We start from the raw sequence: 18,807 nt of genomic DNA on the forward strand, positions 1-18,807 counted from the left end.
AACTATAATCCTACTTTGAAAATTATAAAATGTTAGGTATAGTAAATGTTTAAATAAATATAAAAATAAATTTTAATGAATTAAAATAGCTTCTATGCATTCATGAGGGGGGCAATAATCATAATAATAAAAGGCCAGAGGTGTCACGACCGAAACGCCCAAATGACCTGTCACCAGGAGGTGCATGGAGCACCTCTTGGTCCTTCCCCCCCTCCCCCTCCCCCCCCCCTCGGGCCCCGAGCAGGGCTCTCATGGCATGGCGGGAGGCAAGGTGCCTCGTGCAGCATGGCAGGGCATGGGGCGCCTCATGCGATTTCTCACACTGGGCCTTTAGTTTTTATTAAAAGGAGAAAATAGATTATTTCATTTAGGATATTTCAAAATTATTTTGTGTTCTACCATTTCAAATTCAATTATATATAATATATATATATATATATATATATATATATATATATATATATATATATATATATATATATATTGTATGCATATAATGCAGAGAAAAATGCCATAATTAACTAAGGGGCTTTTAAAAAGACATTATGTGCATTGCTTTAAACCAGTAAACTGCTAATTAGAAATAAAATAAAATAACTGATACCACATTAAATTTTTTCATAACAACATGAAGATTTAGTACCTCCTCCAAAGAATTTACAAGTAGAATTACTGCTAATGTTCTGCTAAAATGCATATATAAAATTCACAAGCATCATTTGCCATGTATAAATTTTTTAAAGTTATAATTTAGCAATTGTAAAATCTTCTAAAATTTCAAAATTCAGTTCAAAAACTAAGTGGGGCAAAGAGGTTGATTGGAGGGAGTAGGGTTAACAAGATAAAAGACAAAGTAATAGACAATCAAAAATACATTGGGGGAAGGAAGTTAGATAAATTCATAAGTAAATATAAGTTAAGCCACAATATAAATGTTCCTCTCTGAATAGTACACCTAAAATATTTGTGGATTCAGAGATAAAACATTTTAACTGGTTGAATGTAATAAATCTTTCCTAGAAGAGATAACATTACTGACTGAGAACTGGTAGGATTTCAGTACATGGCAGATGGAGGAAAAGAGTCATTCTAAGTGGAATGACAGACAAGGCACAGTAGGTGAAAATCTAATTTTTGTTATAGGAAGGAAGACTAGTCAGCTTTGTTTGCTGATTCTAGTTACATAAAGCAATTGCATAGTTAACCTGTCAATAATTTATAAACACTTTGTTTTAAAACTTCTATAATGAATTAAAATATTACCTTTCTATCAAGTTCTATATTCATAATTCAAATTTTGTTAATTTAATAAAGAATGGTTAAGTTTCCAGAGTTGAGTGCATTGTATTTTATTATTTTTATTTGTATTAGTGTACTACTCTAAATTAGAAACTCACCATGCTAACTGGGGATTTAAAATTATAATAAACCAAAAGCAAAAATATATTTGCATAACTAAAAAACAAATGAAAAATCTAGAATGAATTTAAATATCAACTGTACTGCATTCAGATAAGTTTTTAACATTATTTATTGTAAAAATGTGGAAGAATTGGTTCTTAGAATGCATCATTGTACTTAACTGTATAAAAGCAAAAGTTAAATCAAAGTTTCTCAAATAAAATGATCTGTCTGGTCCTGCTTCTATATCAGAATCTCTTTTTAATTCAGATAAGTAAGCAAATTTATAGCAGATAAGCAGTTTTTTAAATTATTTTTCACTAAAGTGTAATCCAAAGAGATTACTTTCACTTTAGAAAAAGCATTACAATTTATTTGTCATTGATGATGATCCAAATTTGATTCCCAGAAATAACAATAATACTATCTCAATAGCTTACCATTTTGCTGAATGATTTATTAGACAGATAAACTACTCTTTATCAGATGACTATTCAATCCTTTCTCATTTTTAAAAAAATTAAACCCATGTTAGCATTATTACTTACTCTTTATCACTGTGCTTGTTCTGAAACAAAAAAATTCCTACTTTTCTTGCCAGTCAGCTTCAAATAAAGCATTTAGCAATATATTGGTGCAAGAATTGATAACATAGATTCTTCCCCAAAGTGAAATTCTAAATATTTTCCCAAAGATTGGTGAAAAGTCTGGGGGATGGATAAATAAAAAAATAGATTAAAAAACAATTAAAATATGCACTACAATAAGCATAAAAACAAAAGAGAAGAAATGAGAAATTCTGGGAACCTTAACCAATATTCATATATTAGTTATTCATATATAAGTAAAATAATATTTCTACTTACATGTGCAGTGGCATATAAGAGAAATGTCAGCTTAAAGAAAAATAAACTGTGGCAGTATTAATTTAACAGTACAATAAAATTGTTTCAATATGATTTATCGTGTTCATTGGCCAGAAACAAGGGAGTGAGAGAAGAAAGAGAGAAAACAGGAGAAAGACAGGAACTTCTAAACTAAAAACCAGGCAAAACCAAGTATAGTCTGGCACTGTAATGATTGTTAGTCAAGGCAGGATGTAAAAAAACATTCATTTTATTTGTTCCATATTTACTAGCATGCTTGGGGGTAGGGGGTTGAGCTAGTACTTTTTTTTAGTTTGCACCTTAGGTGAAGTACAAAGATGATCTGAATTACAGTACTGCAGAATAAATGTGGTATATGTTTTTTTTGTCCATGTGAGTTCCCCTCTGCACTCTGCATGTTCACAGATAAAATGGCCTATAGACTCTATTTTACCCATTCAAAGGACTCTGAGTTGCATCCCTTCAACTTTAGTAGGAAGTAAACAAACAGAACTACGACCATGTGATTTTCTCTGTAACCCACACCATACCTCCTTCAAAGAATGAAGCTGCACAGACCATTGGTGCAATCAGAAGACCGGTATTGCCAGCTAGAGAAACCATATGCTTATGTCTTGATCACTTAGGCTTCTTGACAAAAAAAAAAATATTGCTGTTGCATGCAGTCCTTGGCCCTTCCTCATCTATACCCCCATCTGACCCACTGCTGGTCCTTGTACATGTCCCACCAGCAGCCCTTTCCACTTCCTATTGATTAAGTCTAGAAGGGTAGAGGGGTTCAGGAAGTGACAAAGATAATGTATATTATAATTATCAATGGGATGAATCAAGATTTGAATTAATACAGTTACAGTAGAGTGCCTATCACATACTTTACAGATATAAAAATTTCAATAATACAGCATCAGAAAATCTATTACAGCATTTCAACTGTTCATGAGTGTTGCTTGAATATACTGACTGCCTATATTAAGAATTTGTTTTAAGTCTGGATAAATCATTTCTCATAGGAGTTATGGGAGGTTATAACTCCCATAAAATTATTTCTCTTATATAATTGCAAACTATTCGTGCTGCATTCCTAATAAGCAGTTCATCATTTGAGCTAGTAATAATTAGGTCACCTTGGATATCTTAATCAAAAACAAGCTTACACATTTCTCTAGCTTTTATTAACTAGTGAATATTTTAACAGGACTTACTTTTTTTTTTTTTTTCAGCATGTAATATTTAAAATAAAGTTTCCTGGTAAATTAAACAAGCATGAACAACACCAAAGTAGGTCAGAAAGAACACATTCCAATTACGTTGACAACAGCACCACATCAGCTACGGCTGTTTCCGAGTCCTGACTGTGATTGGAGCTGATGCCAGTGTCCGAGTCTGTGTCATTTGTGTACATGTTGAATAGTCTTTGAGTAGAGGGAGGACCCTCCCCCCCGCTGCTGGGGGCCTCGGGCTCCTTCCCTCTGCTTTCCTTTAGCTGGCTTCCATCTTTGTTGCTAATATGAACTGAACTGAACTCCTTGGCCAGGAGCTCGTATTCTTTTGCTTTCATTTGAAGCAATGAGTCACTGTACTTAATCTCTTTCTGGATGCCACTCAAGTGAGAGTGGATTTTCAAGCCAGCGTTCATGCTTTTCTCCAAATCACACTTAACACTTTCTAAGTTTAGGCTTTCAAGTTCACTTGCAGCTGCCCCTCCCACATCTTCATGTATCTCAGTGCAAACCCTCTTTACCTCTTTTTCGATTTCAGCGGAGAGCTTATCGATGAGCATTCTGTAATATGTTAGCTGTTCCTCCAGCTGCAGGATTCCGTCACTTTTGCTCAGGTCCTCCAGAATCTGGTTTTCATCATACTGCAAGTCTAGCTTTTGCTCCACGTCACTGAAACTGGGCACTAAATATGCATCCTGGACATAATTTTCTCCATTATTTTCAACGCGCTCAAGGTGGAACTTAGCTTCACACTTTTCAATTTCCAGATCCAGTTCTTTCATTCTCTTGACTTGCTGATGAATAGTATGGTCCTGGGAAATAATCAAATGAACTAAGGTCTCCATACTATCTCGATCATGGGAAACTGTGTCCTGCTTAATTTTAGCCAGTTTCCGGAAGGTTTTTCTGACTATTCTTTTTTGCTTATCTGGTGGTAATGTCTTCATGTAATTTGCAGGGCTGAGCTCCCACAGTTTTTCTGTGTTTTGTACTAATTTGGCTTCAGCTGTCCGCCACAAGGGAACTGGTAGAAAAGCATCGGCTTTAACCAAAACGAATTGCATATTGGGCTGCTCATCCCCCCATGCTTTCCACAGCTTCAGGATTCTAGTTAGTGGAGGGAGAACCCGTTCTGAGCCCCTCCACTTTTCTATGATGCAATAATCACTGGGCTTCCCCAGAAGAAATCGTTTCTCCCCAAATGTAGTCTCGTGTTCTTCAAGCAAAGCCTGAATGACATCAGCCGAGGTGGTACGTTTAGTTAAACCACAGACAATCTTTTCTTCTTGGCAAACCCAAACCACAATTTCCTTCTCTTCCGAATCCATGTCTTTAGTTGGAGATCTGAAAGAAAAACAAAGCACATTGTATTCCTGTCATCACCTGTGTAAAGTCAGAAAGACGGTTTAACTTTAATACCCTTAAGGAGACACACATTTTGTGGTTGAGACGACAGAAGAACCAGAAGTTTTAGTGCATGAAAAAAATCTTAATACCATGGAAAATATCTTAATTTCCTTTCTTAAGTGATCTCAGAAAGTGCAAATTCTCATCAAAAACAACTGAGGCTATTTTAATTTATTTTTAGAAGTCAACCACAATATAACTAAGTTCAAACTGCTAGAGTTGAGACAAGCAAGACAATTATCAAAGTGAAGGTGAATCGGAGGAGAAAGAAAATTTTCAGGGAAAACTTTTTTGGTATGTGCTGCCTGGAGTCATATGCCTTGAGGGTGCTACACAAAGTGATAAATGACTAACTTTCACAACAAGCCAATTACTACTCAAAAATTGTATGTCTTATTGGTTCTTTCACTACCTATGTCTTTTTTTTCTTCAGAAAACTGTTCCCCTCCTCCCATGCTCCTTTATATTATAAAGGAAATTACTACCAAGTTTTTACTTGATATGTATGTCCCAACTTGAACCACTTCCTATTATCTCTACTGTTAAAACTCTAGTCCAGGCAATCCTCATCCTCATCATAATCATCTGGAGTATAATTCATTTCATTTGTTTCTTAGCATTGTTTTAAAGAGATATTATGACAGTCAATTTCATTTACAGTCATGATAGAATCTTAGGACTAGGGAAGGAGCATGGAATTAAAGGTAGAAATGGTGAAATGACAGAGTTGAAAACAGTCCATTTTTAAAATTGTCATTCTTTCATTCAAAAAATGTTTATTGTATGCCGACCATGTGCCAGATATTTCTGAAAATGCTAAAGATACTATAATAAACAAAGGAAATGAGGACACAGACACAACTGTGTACTTAATATTAAATCAGACAGCGGTAAATGCTAGAAAAAATATTAAATGGATAAAGGGATACACAATGACTTGAAAGAAGTCTATTTAGAGTGTTTAAGACTTAAGACTTCTCTAAGAAGGTGATATTTGAATAGGAAAGTAAGTTATGAGAAGGCAATCAGAGGCCTAAGGGAAGAATTCCAAAAAGAGTGAACAGACGTGCAGGGACCGTGAAATATGTTCCAGGGACAGAAAAAAAAAATGTGAATGCAGTTGGAGGCTGAGGATAGTGGAGTCAGGGTTGTTGCTGGTGGGACAGAGGGGTCAAATGACAGGTGATGAGGTCTAGAAGACAGGCGTGGCCTTGCTGGCCATGATAAAGTGTTTGGACTTTGTTTCAGTTTCAATGAGAAGCCATGAGAAAGTTTTAAGCAGAAGAGGAATATAATCTAATTTATGCTTTCAGTATATCTGGCTTCTGTTTATGGAATAGACTGTAAAAAGGGCAACAAAGGCAGGAAGTCTTAGTGGAAAACCTAGTGGAGAGGTCTAAGAAAGGGATGAGGATTGCCTGGACTAGAGTTTTAACAGTAGAGATAATAGGAAGTGGTTCAAGTTGGGACATACATATCAAGTAAAAACTTGAGAGTAATTTCCTTTACAATATAAAGGAGCATGGGGGGGAGGGGAACAGTTTTCTGAAGAAAAAAAGACATAGGTAGTGAAAGAACCAAGAAAGTTGCATAACTTCTAGGCTATACCTTTTGGCAAAGTTTTACAATCACTTTTCTATCCTGACTGTAAATAAAAAAGGCTGTCTTTCATAATAGCTCTTTAAAAAATGCTAAAAACAAATAATATGAAATCAATTATAATCCATCTGATTTATGAAGACATACGATTTTTGAGTAGTAATTGACTTGCTGTGAAAGTTAGTCATTTATCACTTTATTTATGCAGCACCTCAAAGCATATTACTCTAGGAAGCACATACCGAAAAAATTTTCCCTGGTTTCTGGAATCATTTAAAACTTAGAATTTAGTTTATAGTGTTTATATTTCAGTAGCAATAGTGATTGATTTTCATCTTTATTGTCATCTTTATTTTAAATGACTGATTATTATACTTTGGTTATTGACTCTCCTGAGATCATAAAGTGACTACTACAGAAGAAAAAATTGGTGATACCAAATAACAGAAGATTAGATCTAGTTCAGTGTACTAATAAAATTTTATCAATGATTGTTCAAAAAGTCATTCTGAGTTGTAATTTCTCTTTTATAAAACATTTTACGTTTAATGACAGTATGGATTAATGTGATATCTGATATTTATGACACATCATTTAATAATTCTAAGCAGCATAAAAATAGGTCATAAATTAAAGTTAAATTACTTTCATATTTTGATTACTAGAAAAATAATACACAAATACACTCTAAACATAACAAATATGTTCTCCAAGTAATTAACTACTATCTGCTTTATGACTGACTATACAGGACAAATTACCTCTAAATTAATCCTTACCTTGATATGTTTTTAAGCATGTATATAAAATATTTAAATTTAACATAAACATTGTTGTACACTGTGTGGTTAGGAGTTTACTAACTTGGATAATTTGAAAAGAAGTAACACAAATTCAATGTACATACTGTATGTTAAATTACAACTAACTTCCATATGAATTTTTATAAGTGATGGTAAAAATAACAAAATAGAGTAATTGTCATAATTATTCATCTCATAAGATAATGGCAATAGCTATGATGTTATAACTAAGGACATCTTTATTTTATACTAGAGGCCTGGTGCACGAATTCATGCACGGGTGGGGTCCCTCGGCCTGGCTGGCGATCGGGAACAGCTGGTCGGGGGGAGGGACCATGGGAAGTTGGCCGGCCATGGGAGGTTGGCTGTGGGAGCACACTGACCACCAGGGGACAGCTCTTGCATTGAGCTTCTACCCCCTGGTGGTCAGTGTGCATCATAGCTACCGGTCGACTGGTTGTTTAGTCGTTTGGTCAACCGCTGCTTAGGCTTTTATATATAGACAATGTTTTAGTCTTTAGGATTAAACTCTAAAATAAATCCTATTAAGAGCAATAAGCAGCAGCCCTGGCTGGTGTGGCTCAGCTCGTTGGAGCATTGTCCTAGACACCAAAAGGTGGCAGATTTTATTCCCAGTCAGGGCACATACCTAGGCTGCAGGTTTGATCCCCCATTGGGGCCTGTACCCAATTGATGTCTCCCCCCTTCTTCATTTTCTTTAAAAAAAAAAAGCAGCAATAAAGATTATAATAATTAATTATAAACTTTTAATATATGCCAAGCACTTTTCAAAGGGCTTACATATATCAGTTATTTAGTCCTCACAATTCTAAGGTAGAATGTTTGTAAGGTAGGCAAATATTATCTACTGGTGTACCGGTTAATAATGTGGATTTTTTTCAATAGATGGAGTTACACATATGTTGATAAATATGCTACTTGATGCATATGCTATTTTGTTGTATTAACAGCAAGCTTCAAACTTTATATGTCAAATTTGCTGAAGGTGTTAACATCATAGTTATTTTTATGCTTAAAAAGGTCGAATTTCATGCCAAAATAAAGAGCATTTGAGGGAAGTTTTAATTCATTACTTTATTTTGAAGAAAAAGTTATCTTATACTTTGAAAAGCTTATGGTGAACATGCTCCAGCTCAAGATACTTGTGAACGCTGGTTTAAACGCTTTAAAAGTGATGATTTCAATGTGAAAGATAAAGAACGTCCAGGTCAACCAAAAAAGTTTGAAGACCAACAATTACAAGCATTATTGGATGAAGATGTATGTCAAACTCAAAAACAACTTGCAGGAAGATTAAATGTTGCTCAGCAAACAATTTCCAATCATTTACAAGCAATGGGAAAGATTTGAAAGGAAGGAAAATGGGTGCCACATCAACTGAACAAAAGACAAATGGAAAACTGAAAAGTCATCAGTAAAATGTTGCTTCAACGGCATGAAAGAAAGTCTTTTTTGCATCAAAGTGTGACTGGTGATGAAAAGTGGATTTATTTTGAGAATCCCAAATGCACAAAATCATGGGTTGATCTAGGTCAACCATCAACATCTACTGCAATGTCAAATTGCTTTGGAAAGAAGACAATGCTCTGTGTCCGGTGGGATCAGGAAGGTGTAGTGTATTATGAGCTTCTAAAACCAGGTGAAACCATTAATACTGATCGCTACCAACAACAAATAATCAATTTGAGCTAAGCTTTGATCATGAAATGACCAGAATGTGCCAGAAGACACGGCAAAGTAATTTTGCTTCATGATGATGCACCATCACACACTTCAAAACCAGTTAAAGACACGTTAAAAGATCTTGCCTGGGAAGTATTAACCCACCCGCTGTATTGACCAGACCTTGCTCCTTCAGATTAACACTTGTTCTGATCAATGGCACATGCACTTTCTGAGCAGCACTTCAAAACATATGAAGAAGTGGAAAATCTGGTCTCTGAATGGTATGCCTCAAAAAAAGAAAAGTTCTATTGGGACGGTATCCACAAATTACCTGAAAGATAGGGGAAATGTGTAGCTAGCGATTGACATTATCTTCAATAAAGCACTTTTGATGTTTCTCTTGAAATTATCGTGTTTTCTTTGATTACAAAATCTGCCATTATTAACCGGTACACCTAGTAAATATATAAAAGCGTAATATGCAAATCAACAGACGGCAGAACGACTGGTCGCTATGATGTGCACTGACCACCAGGGGGCAGACGCTCAATGCAGGAGCTGCCCTTGGCCGGTCGATGGGGAACAGGGAACTGGGGGTGGGTGGTGGCAGACGTGGGTGGCTCCAGATCAAGGCAAGTGTGAGCGAGCTGGGCCCAATTGCCCTGCTGGTCACCTCACACACAAAGGGTGACCAGCAGCAGGGGGTGGGGCCATCGAGCAGGTGGGAACGGCCAACCTCTTAGTCACTCCCCCTGGCCGGCAGGCTCTGATGGCCCGATGGGGAACAGGGAACCAGGGATGGGTGGCTACGGACACAGGCGGCAGGGGGCGGGGCTGGCTGCAGGCAGCCAGGGAAGATTGGCCCTGATCACAGGCCAGGGCTAGGGACCCTACCCATGCATGAATTTCATGTGCCAGGCCTCTAGTTTTACAGATAAAGAAACTGTAGCACAGAGGGGTTTAGTGACTGTCTTAAGGTCACGCAGTTAGTGGTGCAGTGAGGATTCAAACTTAAGCAAGAAAGCTGACTCCAGAATGCAGTTCTAACCATTACACAAAAAAAACAACAACAAGTTTACAAATTTGATGAATTAGAAAAGCATATTAAATTGAAAAAAATCATAAAATAGACTGTATTTTTAGGAGAAACTCTATCACATAAAGTATCCCTTGATAGCAATTGGAACTATAGTGCCCTATTGGAGCACTCAACTGGTCAAGAAAGGATGTTTCCCAATGGCCAACCTTGGAAAAAGTGTGTGGATAGGTGTCATCTTCCGTGCCTTTTTCTTGTTAATCTTATTCCTACTCTGATTTAGTAAAAGGGATTTCTGACTTGCCTGGTGCCTCCCTTAGCTGACAAAACTCTCATACATATAATAGCAGTTATTGTCTCCTTGGAGTAGTTCCTATGTCTTGTTCTACTTTCTGGCTGGGAAACATCAGTTCTGGGTCTGTAGCTAAGGATGATACATGCCATATAAACTAAACTCTACACTATATCTGTGAAGAGGACTGAGAAGCAGAGGTGAATAGATTCTTTAGAACAATAGTAACCACTTATATGACAACTCTCCGATACTTTAATGTCCCCTATTCCAATTGAAATTCTTGTTTGGAAGGTTCAAGTTCTTGTACTAGTATATTATGTATTTCCCTAGAGATATGCTAGTTTTCAGCTCATGTGGATAATATAACACTGATGGGTATTATTCACAATCAAGAAAGATATTTTTATTTCTATATAACATATGAGAAATTTAATGCCTTTATTAATAACCTCACAATCATTTCCAATCTTTGCTTTTAAGCCTGCCCCAAACATCCTTATATTTTCTTGGGTCCGTTATTTCTAAATGTTTTGTGGAATTTTTACAACCATCATTTAAACCAGAAAATTTTCAGAAATTATGCCACTTGACTGAACATATTTAAAAGCAATCACTGCTAGTTATTGAATTTAGGCAATAAATCTTTCATATCTAGTATAAGCTTCATCATTTTAAAACTCTGCTTTGTTAACAGGCTTAGGATTTGGGAAAACTATGTTTATTTTATAGTATGGCTCTGATTGAGTTTCTATTCATTCATTTGACAAATATTTGCTGAGCACTTCCTCTGTGTCTGGCACTGTCACGGAAATGTGAATTGTATAAGGACAATACTATTTATAAGACACTGTCCCTGGCCTATTGTGGGAAAGAGTGCTAGAGTTGGACAGAGAACACTTTAATTATGTCAATTCTAGAGCTAAGTTTCTTATTCCATCAGTGCTTCCCAGAAACTAGACTGATAACCCTCAGCATCATATAAAAAAAAGAACCTTCAAATAAAAAATATTCATCAAAATTAAACCAATTTATTAATCTTAATCACAATATTTTAGAAATAATTGCTTTTATTTGTTCATAGACCCATGCAAATCTAGTCATCTGATATAAATAAAGAATTTAACACTAGAACTGGGACTAAAAATAATGTTTCCTTCCAAACCAATGCAAATGTATTATCTAGTATAAATAATGACATCCATAAACACATACATAACAAAGGTTAAAAATACAAACTTAGACTACATAAATTGGTTTGTCATGTAATATAATATAACAAACAATTCTTACCTAATTATTCAAATCTAGTAGATAAGATGTATAACTTCCAATTATAATGCAGCAAAATAAAAATAAATACAGACACTGCAGACCTAAGAATATTGTTTTTGCTTTGCTTTACTGTATGTTTGTTGGGGAGTAGTGATAAAAATTTTACTGGATCTTAAACTTCGCAGAGAATATACTATAACCATATAAAAACTGAAAAATCATAGAACTTAATTTATAAAATTTTATCTCAGTCATTCACTTCTATTTTTATCCCAGTATTTTAGTTCCGTTCCTCATTGTCAATTTCATTAATATTATTAAGTCTTTTCTTTTTCATTTTAGTTCCTCATACTCTGCCCTTGCTCACTTGATGTTACTTAATAGTGCAATAAAAAATTTTTTCTGTATAATGAAGATGTTTCTTGGCATTTACTATTTCCAACTCAGCTAAGTTAGTTTTTATTTGATATGTTTCTTGGTTTGCAGCATCCTTTGATTTTAAGAACTCATGTATGTGGTAGTTATTAATATCATCTCCATTTTACAGATGAGAAGACTGAGACAAAGTGAGGACAAGTAACATGCCTAAAGTCACAAAGCTAGAAAGTAGAAATATTCCTTCCAACTAGATGTTAGTTTTAGTTTTAGAATTATTCGCTAAAAGTCATTATGACTATCCACTTACAAATAGTTTTCAATTTATGAACCGCTTTTATTTCAAAAGTTGCTTTTAAATTAACTGCTTGAATCTCAATGCATTTTCCCCATAAAATTAATGTCCGACCTGGTTTAATCAACCAAGTTTCTGGTTCGATTATAAATTTGCCTTCCTCAACTTTCATTTAGACATCTATATATATAAAAGCCCAGTGACCAGAATGGCAGAACGACCAGAACGACCGGAACAACTGGTGGCTATGACACGCACTGCGGCAGCCAACCAGCTTGATCTGGGCCCCGATTGCCCCCATCTGGCTAGCCTGGTCCCTGATTGGCCCCCAACACCCTGACCAGGGGCGAGGCCAGCCACCAACCACCCACAGCCTTCCCCCCCAACCCGACCCCACCTCCGAACGGCCCCCAACACCCTGATTGGGGGCAGGCTGGCCGGCCAGCCTCCTGTGGCCCCTCTACCAGCCAGGCCCAATGGGCCCCCATAGGGGTGGGCCAGCTGGACCCCACCCCTGCACAAATTCATGCACTGGGCCTCTAGTCCAGTATAAAGGCAAGTACTGAGGGACTCCTATGTATCTGACTCCATAATATTAAGGCAGTAGGGACAAAGAGAATGGCAGCAGATGGTAAGGTTAATGTGGATGGTGGTTGCAAGAGTGGCTCTCTCTAGATACTCTGGGAATGGATAACTAACCAGTGGACTTCCTGATGGGACATAAAAATACCATAGCTATTTTCAGGTATAGATTAATTACAATTTAACTGGCTATAAAATGAGAATTGCTTGGAATATAGGATTTATAAATTATAGATTAATAAGAATAAAGTAACTACTATACTCACATTTAATTAATAGCAGTTTAAATTTGGAATCAAGTTAATTTGATAAATGTTCATTCATACAATTTGCAAGTAGATATAAAATTTTATAAGCCAGAATTTAGTCAGATTATGGCTTCAAAGTATAGTACTTAGCATTCCTAGTATCTTATTATCAACAACATTTCTTGTATAAATTATATGGCCAGGGAGATTTAAATTGGTTCTCTACATCACAAACATATAGTAAGATTATTTACTTTAAGGTGTCCACTTTAGGGAGGCAAAACAATGAATAAGTAAAAAACATTTCTAAATACCTTACATAAGTAGGGTATCTCAAATTTTTCTTCCCATTGAAAGAAAAATCAGTAAAACGAAGAATTTTTCAATGAAATATGTGTTGAAAAGATGAGTAAGTTATGATTGTGTTTTGAATTTATTTGAACTAGTTTGTCTATTTTAAGAATGGTTCATATGAAATGAAAAAAATGCTCTTACTAGGCAAAATATGACTCTTTTACACAATCATCTTTTGCTATGTCAGAGAGGAAGAGAGAGGGAGAGATTAACACATAACTGTTTTACACAATCATCTCTTACTATGTTTGACTCATTGGAAACTATTAAAAGTAATTTAAAACATTATTTAACATATTTTACTATACATTCTATGTATGTTTTATACTACATCTATAAGCATGTAGTATATATTTATGACATATCCCATGCACATACTTTTAAAAATTATATATATATATTTAATACTTTATTAAATTTTATAATATTGAATATATTCTAGGGTTCCCTAAAAATATTGTTTTGCTCCCAGTCGGCATGGCCTAGTGGTTGAGCATCGACATATGAACCAGGAGGTCATGGTTCTATTCCTGGTCAGGGCATCTGACTGACTGGGTTGCAGGCTCGATCCCCATGTGGGGCATGCAGGAGGCAGCCAATCAGTGATTCTCTCTCATCACTGATGTTTCTATCTCCCTCTCTCCCTCTCTCTTCCTCTCTGAAATCAATAAAAATAAAAATATATATCTATATATATAAAAGGCTAAGTGACTGTATGACCGTATGACCATCCTGTAGGTATGGCGTGCACTGACCACCAGGAGGCAGACGCTTACCACAGGAGCTGCCGTGTTATGTTGTTGCTGGGGCACTGTCGGCCCTGAATCTGGTTTCCTGCACACTTACGTTTGTGTTCCACACCCTGTACAACAGCAACTTTGCAGAGAGCCCTCTTGCACTTTGCAGAGGGACCCCTCAGGGGATGTTGGAGAGCCAGTTTCGGCCTAATCCCCACAGGCCAGGCCAAGGGACCCCACCTGCCAGAGGGACCCCACTCATTCTACAGACACCCTTCAAGCTGTGGCACCGTCCCAGGTGTCGCTGACCGGGGAGGGACCGGAGGAGGTTGGACAGGTGTGTCCAGTCCATCTCACCCAGTCTGGCCCCGCTGGCCACTTTCTAATTAATTTCCTTTCAATGTGCACAAATCCATGCACCAGGTCTCTAGTAGAAGAATGAAAGCATAGTAAAGAAGGGAGAGAGATGGTGGTATAGGAGCTAAATCCTCTTTAATTACAGTAATCAGTATGTAATTCCTAAAACTAATAAATCAAGCAATTTTGAATATAGGCATATCATTGAAAAATATGGAAGCTGTAAGCATGAATATTTCAGAGTATTTGCCTCAGGGAATAAGACTGGAGGTAAGAAATGGTGTGGGAAAAGGATGCTGCTTTTCTTTACAAGCCTTAAATTGTTTATAACCATGATGAATATACACAAAAAGAGAGTAAGAAGGATGGGGAGATAAAAGAAACAACTATATCATTAACTAGTCCTTTTTGTACTTCATATTGCTGCTCCTCATCCAGATGTTCTTAGACAGAAATAAACAAAATTCTAGTCTTTTGTTTCCAGTCACACACACAAAAGATTATCATCTTTCCACAAAGTTGAAAACATGGAGATAATACATGAGATAAAAATGTCATATTCAAAATATGGCCGTGCAGTCAAAATGGTAAAATTACTTTTATTAAACTTTAAGAAGTCAAATAAAACAGTAAAAACATTCATAACTTTAGGTTAATCTCAGCCTAGTCATTTGATATTAAACATTTTACCCATGTTGATTTCTGTCTACTTTGTTTTAGGATCAGGGAGAAATCTCATGATTATAAACACCTTGAGTACATGTGACCTACACTGATACATGTCCTCTAGTGTACATTTTTTTTGGCCTAGCACACTTCTGTTTAATTTATTTTAAAGTTTGTAATCACAAAGTGTTTGAAAATTATTTATATATACAGAAGAAAAATTAAAAAAAAACATTCATCATGCTACAGTATCCATTTTTATCAAATACTTTCATTCTTTTTTTCCCTTTGAAACATTAATAAGATTTGTTTGTGAAGCTTTTCAGAAGAGTACAGTGGGAACAAATAAACTGAAGTTTTAAGTTTATGATATCATCTTAACTATCACTAATAGTCATTTTGAATTCTGATAAATCATTTTTTTCTAATCCTCTGTACCCTTCACTGTAATACTGCAATTTACATATAAGACATTTCTCACAAGGTTGCTGCAAATATCAAATAAGGGAAAAAAAGTAAAAGTGCTTTGAAAATTATAAAACATGACCTGGGTAAATATAGGTTATTAACACTAATAATAAAATTAATGTTTTCTAATGCAGAACAGAGTGTAGTGTTTTTAGCATTGTTATTTAGTTACTTTATTGAACTTCCTACAATAGTTAACAATATTATTGTATAAATACTTCCCAACCTATCCCACAATATTTTTTCACCTGTTTCAACTACTCAATATTTTTGCATTTACACTTCCAATATATATATCAAAACTGTTGGGCTAATAAGAGACATTTCAAAAACACCATTAATATAATCTTTGTATCCCAGATGAGCTGAGAATGCTTTTGTTCTTACTCTAATTTACTAGAGGTCCTGGCCAGCAATGAGGGCCAATTGGGGCCTTCCTTCATTCCACGCTGTCCCCTGGTGGTCAGCGCACATCATAGTGAGTGATAGAACTTCCGGTCTCCCGGTCAAACTCCCGTGGGGACACTTTGCATATTAGCCTTTTATTTATATATATATATATATATATAACTCTGATTTTGGTTAAGATTGTGCTAATGGCCCTAACCGGTTTGGCTCAGTGGATAGAGCGTCGGCCTATGGACTCAAGGGTCTCAGGTTCGATTCCGGTCAAGGGCATGTACCTTGGTTGTGGGCACATCCCCAGTAGGGGGTGTGCAAGAGTCAGCTGATCAATGTTTCTAACTCTCTATCCCTCTCCCTTCCTCTCTGTAAAAACTCAATTAAATATATATTTTTAAAAAAAAGATTGTGCTAATGAAGCTTATCATACCAAAAAAATCCTATATTCAACTTTTTATATATGTATATATAAAGTTAAGAATATTTATATGCTAAATAAAACACTTTAACAACATGTATTACCCTCACTTACAGGTACTTTTCTATATTCACTCTGAACTAATAGTGAATATTAAATATGAGACTTTTGCTTTACTCTATTATCGACCAGAAACTTTAAAATATCCCCATTGATAAATAATTTTAATAAATCAAATATAATTACACAAAATTAAATAATCTGACTTATAAATACAAATGCAACATTCATAAAAATATTTCTTCAACAAACTTCTATTAACTATTATGCACAAAGCATTAGTGAATAAGTAAGCTATTTAAATCTATATTTAAAGCTATTAATATAAAATGCTGAATATGATATTTCAATGCTAATTTGAAGATCCCATACAATGTATATTTACAGAAAAAGGATGCCTTGCAATGACAGAGATAGATGGGCAATATCTGTCCATGTTAATTCACTTGTTGAGAGGAAAAAGGCACTGAAGTTGCAAAGCAGGAGATTAAATCAAAGGGTATCATTACATTATTGAAAATTGATGTATAAAATTATCAGGACAAATATTTCATATTAACTCTACTTTTAAAAATAGAAGAATCACTAAAATGAAAAATTATTAAGAATAATTACTTTATAAGAATTGCCAGTATATGAACATCAGAATGCAAGCTATAGATACTTATGAAAATACATGGACCTCTGTATGCATTTTTATCTTTAGAACCTATGTTATAATGCAATCTTATATAATAAAAGTCTATAATAAAAGGCTAATATAAAAATTGGCCCCTTGATCGGGAGTTCAACCATGGGGTGGGGCTTGCCCGCCAACAACCCACGGCGCCTCCCCCCACCAGCCTAATTGGCCCTGGTTGGGGCGGGCCAGCCAGACCCCACCCGTGCACGAATTCGTGCACCAGGACTCTAGTTTATAAATATTTATAGAAAATATTTGGATGTTAGAATGCACTTTTTCACAGAACTTATAATACAATTATTTTCAGTCCAGAAAGTATGCTACTGACACAATCTAGCTGCCATGTATAGGAGCTTTTATTGCTTAACTCTGCAGAACCACACTTCTGATTTAATGGGAGCATACATCAGATTGAAGGGTAAAGAACTATGAAGCATTAGGGGGAATACCTGAGTCCTGGCCTACCACCCAAAGACTCCAGTTTCCTTTAAATTACCATTACTCATTCTTTAAACTGAAGATTCTCTTTTTCTAAACCAATGATTCTCTACCAGGGATGATTTTGCCCCACTCTGGCAGGGGGGACTTTTTGAAATGCAGAGGCATTTTTGTTTTTCAGATTAGAGTCTGGGGGTGCTACTAGCATCTAGTGGGTAGAGGACAGGAACATAAATATCCCACCATGCATAGAATAGTATCCTCACAGCAAAGAACTATCCAGCCTAAAATGTCAGGAGTCATGCTGTTGAACGATCCTGTTCCAGATTTATAACAAAATATACTTGCATTGCAGCTTCACCTTGGCTTTTTTTTTCCTTCCATCTTGAGAAACTAATAGTAAAATATATGGAAGCCAATTACAAGAGAGACATTTCTAATCTCAAGTAGTCTAAAATAAAGGATGAAAGTTCGCATTCTACTTAATGGAATAAAATGGAACTTTTTTTTCTTTCCTTTCACCCTATAGCCAATCACTATGCTTATTATTACTAATCTTGCACAACTGGACTTCCCTCCTTTGATCCCAGAGCTGGTCCTAAGGAATACTAATATTTGCATTTAGATGTGGTAGAAACAAACCCTATTCAGAATAAGGTTAACTTTAGCACAGGAAAAAACGTACATTCACAGACTAGTAAATCTCCCTTCTTCATTAAGAAATAATATTTGAACATCTTGCTGACAACTTTGGGAAGTGGGGTAAAAAAAAGTGTATTTAGAATAAAATGATGGGAATGGTCAAGGAGATAGTGGAAGGGATAGGAAGTTGGGAGTCAGCAGAAGGGATTTCCATTGTATTTCTCTCTTACTCCTTCTTTGCAATCCATGAACAAAGGGGACAAAGGAATGGAAGTTTCTAGAGGAAGACAAGATAATACCTGCATTCTTTACTGGATGAAAGAGAAGGTCCCAGAGACAACTGGGAAATGAGAGGGGGAAAAAATCACTGCTATCACCTCATAAGGGTTAGGGGCATTGCAGGCATGGACGCTATACCTAGGTAAGTCAGAAACAGTGTTTAAAAATATCTTAGGGGAAGACAATGGGGGGATAAGG

The 18,807-nt window shown here is 35.8% G+C and overlaps 1 protein-coding gene across 1 annotated transcript in view; it reads right to left on the reverse strand.

Moving 5' to 3' along the window:
• Window positions 1-531: 531 nt before the first annotated feature.
• Window positions 532-18,807, reverse strand: part of RASSF9 (Ras association domain family member 9) — a 35,970-nt gene continuing 17,694 nt past the window's right edge. Inside the window, exon 2 of the mRNA XM_079774222.1 lies at window positions 532-4,852. Coding sequence (XP_079630348.1) covers window positions 3,592-4,852 — 1,261 coding nt within the window. The 3' untranslated portion in view covers window positions 532-3,591. The remainder of the gene's footprint in view (window positions 4,853-18,807) is intronic.

The sequence above is a fragment of the Cnephaeus nilssonii genome (assembly GCF_951640355.1).
Source record: "Cnephaeus nilssonii genome assembly, chromosome: 6".
In the NCBI taxonomy this organism is placed as follows: domain Eukaryota; kingdom Metazoa; phylum Chordata; class Mammalia; order Chiroptera; family Vespertilionidae; genus Cnephaeus; species Cnephaeus nilssonii.